Genomic DNA, 4,041 nt, shown 5'->3' with positions numbered 1-4,041 from the left:
TTCNCCTCCCCTCCCCTCTCTCTTTCTTGGTTTTTTTTTTTAAGAAAAGGTTTCTCTGTATAGCCCTGGCTGTCCTGGAACTCACTCTGTAGACCAGGCTGGCCTCGAACTGCTTGTGGACGTTGTACATCGTGGTGCGGAGCCTAGTGCGCACCACGATGTACAACGTCCACAAGCAGCTCCNTNNNNTTCNCCTCCCCTCCCCTCTCTCTTTCTTCCCTCCTTTCCTTCTTTCCTTCTTCCCTGGTTCTGAGGATGAGCCCAGGACCCTGTGCATGTGGTTAGTTAGGGGCTCTACCTCAGAACCACAGCCCAGACTGGATTGTCATGTTCATTGTATGTCCCAGAGCCCTAGGGCCACCAGTCTGGTATTGAGTGAGCTCCTGTTTTACATTTCTAGAAGAGTATAATGACCTTCTTCTGCTCTGGCCAAGGGTTATGACTGCACAGGACACAAACAGACTGGTCTTGTCACTCAGTCATGCTGGGATGTCTTCAGAGCGAGGCTGGCTCCCGGGGCATTCCAGAACCAGCTAGCCTTGCCGGTCTCCTCAAACCAGTTCAGCGTGAGGTTTGAGGTCTACACAGGAGGATGGTGGCGGGAAGGAGTGGGTGGCTCTGGGGAGATGCTAGGGAGACATCTGGGGGGAGGGGCAGTGTGGCCCAGCTACAGAGATGTCCTCCAAGCCTGTGCTGGACGGGCCCTCAGGAGTGGTCCTCTGGCTACAAGTCACCAGCTTGGTGGAATCCAGACGCTGCTGTGTTCTGGCTCCTGCGCTGGAGGTGGGAGTGGGTGAAGTGGGGAAGAGAAAGGGTGAGAATCTGGGAAGTGCCTTGTGGGAAAGGAAACTTCAGGCTGAGACGCAGGAAGCAGAGTCTCAGCTTCATCCTTTGAGCCTCCTCTGCCTTCTGGGCCTCGGGACTGGATCAAGTGGTGGGGCATTATACGACCTTGGCCAGACATGTTAGGATGCCCATCAACAGCACCAAGTGGTGCTGACTGCTGAGCAGGGAAGCGGACCCTAGGGAAGACAGAAAGTCCAGTGAGAGAAGAGGATTGGCTCTCAGCTTCTCAGGAGGACCAGGGGTCCCTGCTGTCCCCACGAGCTCCTAGGCCTCTCTCAACAAGCCCCCTGGGGATGTCTGCAGTGAACTGATTGAAGGCTTGCAAGCTCACAGGCGAGTACACACCAACATGGGCAGGAGCGGAGGGGTGTCCCTGCCTCACCTGACAGGAGCATGGGTCGCAGGATGCCAGGATTCCCGTCGTTGGGCTCGGGCACAATGCCCAGCAACTGGCACATGAGCTCATACACATGGACGCTCTCGAAGGGCTCCACCTCCAAGCCTGCCTTGAAGCTGGGACCCACGGCCCGGAAGATGGTCTTCATGTCCATGTCTTGGTTGTCGAAGCCATGCTCACCATTGTTGAACTGGACATTTATTCTCTGGAGGGAGGGAGGGGCAGGCGGGAGGGGCAAGGCTTCTGAGTCGTTAATGGAGGCCACAGAGCCCTCCCTCATTAATGGAGGCCCACAGTTCTTCCTTCTCTGTCTTTCCCAGTCCCCCCACCCCCACCCCATGGGTTGGCGCCCATGTTGGTAAATGACCTTAGGAAAAGTTTGCAATGTGTGGGTGAGAGGGGTTCTAGGATCATATTAATTCTGAGTCCCCAAAGGTAGAGCCTCAGTGACTAACTGTGGACCACGTGGAGATCCTGTGACAAAGGTGGAGGTGTCAGCCTGAGACCATGCCTGTCCTTTGATATTATTTCTCCTAGGATCTGGGGTCTAGTGTAACTTTCCTGTCCTTTCCCAACACCCATGATCTGTGCCACCCTTGAGCCTGGGCTTCCCGCACTTTACTAAGCACACACACACACACACACACACACACACACACACACTCTTATACACTCACACACACACTCACATACACCACACCACACACACCATATCACACATACACACAGTTATACACTCACACATACCATACCACATATACACAGTCACACATACACACACATACCACATTACAACACACACTCTCACACACACACTTGTACACTCACACACACACCATACCATACACACTTTCTGTCTCTCTCACACACACACACTTATATACTCACACACACTACATGACACCACACACTCACACATACACTTATGCACTCACACACACCACACCACAATACTCTCTCTCTTTCTCCCTCTCTCCCTCTCTCTCTCTCTCTCTCTCTCTCACACACACACACACACACACTTATACACTCACATATACCACATCACACAACACTAACTCACATACTCACACACACATACCCTCACACTCACACACTACACACATTCATACTCACATTGCACACACTCATACACACTCGTACACACTCACACCCCACATATCCCACATACAGTCACACACACTCACACATATCTCACACACACACTCCTGTTGAACAGTGCTGAGTGTGTCCCCTGGGTGGCTGACATATCACACCAGGGGCTAGATAGAACAGGGGCCACCCACAGACCGCAGCAGTCCACTGACCCCGTGGATGACATAGCCGAGGTCACTGTACATGAGCAGAGGTGTGATCCTGGGGTTGTTGGCGTAGTGAAAGTTCTTCGGGAAGTCCTCCTTCTTGTACACATGCAGCCTGGGGTGTGCGTCCTTCAGGACGCTGTAAACCTTCTCCAGCATCCCTTCCTTGGGTATCAGCATCCCGATAGGCCCGTAGTCCAACAGCTCGAACTGGATGTCCCGGAAGGTGAAGTTGGAGAACTTGTGGAACTCCACCAGGTCGCCGGCCTTCTTGTTGACGGTTGTCATACCATGGTCCGATGTGATGATCAGGTTGAGGCTGTCCGTGAGGTGGTGGCGCTTGATGCTGTCCCGGAGGTAGCCCACGGTCCTGTCTACCTGCTTCACCATGTCCTTCCTCTCCTGGGACTCAGGGCCAAACTTGTGGCCAGTGGAGTCTGGCTCCCCAAAGTAGAGAGTGACCAGGGCCACATCCTCCTCCGCGAACCACTTCATCACCGTGTCCACATTCTCCCTCCACTCCGTCTCGTTTTTGTAATTGTGTAAGACACCCTCCTTCCGGCTCATCGTCACGGCCTCTCCTTGGTAGGTGACGTTCCCACCAGGGTAGAAGAAGGAGCCTGTTTTTAAGCCCTGTGGAATGAGGGGGTGTAAGGTCCAGGGCTCCTCATCTTGTCTTGGCCCCGAGCCCGAGCCCGCCTGTTTCTCTGTCTGAGCTCCCTCACCTTCCTGGCCCACTGTCTTGAGGCCTTTTGTACTCTGAGGGGGATCCTCTCTCACAGATTGGGGCAGGCCATGATTCATCCACAGGACAAGCACTAACCGAGACCGAATGGGAAATGTCCCCACATGCCATGCCCTTCAGCACCCTTGCCTTGGGGTCCATCTGTCCTCGGGCCTCCCTTCTCTGTCTTCTTCCCTGTCCACTTTGTCCCGTGATCCTGCTGTCTTCCCATAAATCCTTGCTGCCTGTTCTATCTGTTCTTGTTACACAAGGCCATGGTTCCTGTCTAGTTCCTGTCCAGTCTCTCGTTTTCTCCTCTAGATGGAGCATCAGGGGAGGCTGAGTTCTCACTTTGGAACTGGAGCCAAAGGACTGAGTGCCAGGTGACAGGCCGCGAAGTGGAAGCGCAGGTGTGCGTTGAGGTGGTTCTTATCCACCCCCCTTTTGACCTCACTGATTAAAAGCTTCACGTTGCCCCAGGCAATGCAGATTGGAGCGAGTCCCGATTACACCCCACCTTCTGTTTAAGCCCCACCTTCTGTTTACACCCCACCTTCTGATTAACCTTTGGTTCTTTAGTGTCCAGCTGCACAGTGGTGGAACTGGAAACAGAAAGGCAGTCTCCCTTCCCTGCCCCCCAATTTCCTTACCGAGTCCCTTACCTACCCTGTGTGAACACAATCCTCCTCTCTAGTGCCTAAGGGAATGGCCTGTTCCTCTCTCTCTCTCTCTCTCTCTCTCTCTCTCTCTCTCTCCCTCTCCCTCTCCCTCTC

General features: G+C 53.8%; 1 protein-coding gene across 1 annotated transcript in view; it reads right to left on the bottom strand.

The window, feature by feature from the left end:
* Nucleotides 1–367: 367 nt before the first annotated feature.
* The window catches only part of Enpp7 (ectonucleotide pyrophosphatase/phosphodiesterase 7), a 5,246-nt gene continuing 1,572 nt past the window's right edge, over nucleotides 368–4,041 (bottom strand). The window contains exons 3-5 of the mRNA XM_021213799.1: nucleotides 2,551–3,177; nucleotides 1,229–1,448; nucleotides 368–1,022 (exon numbers count right to left, since the gene is read on the bottom strand). Coding sequence (XP_021069458.1) covers nucleotides 943–1,022; nucleotides 1,229–1,448; nucleotides 2,551–3,177 — 927 coding nt within the window. The 3' untranslated portion in view covers nucleotides 368–942. The remainder of the gene's footprint in view (nucleotides 1,023–1,228; nucleotides 1,449–2,550; nucleotides 3,178–4,041) is intronic.

The sequence above is a fragment of the Mus pahari genome, chromosome 14, assembly GCF_900095145.1.
Source record: "Mus pahari chromosome 14, PAHARI_EIJ_v1.1, whole genome shotgun sequence".
Lineage (NCBI taxonomy): Eukaryota > Metazoa > Chordata > Mammalia > Rodentia > Muridae > Mus > Mus pahari.
The sequence above is the reverse complement of the archived record's forward strand: the minus strand, read 5'-3'. Positions and strand labels throughout refer to the sequence as shown.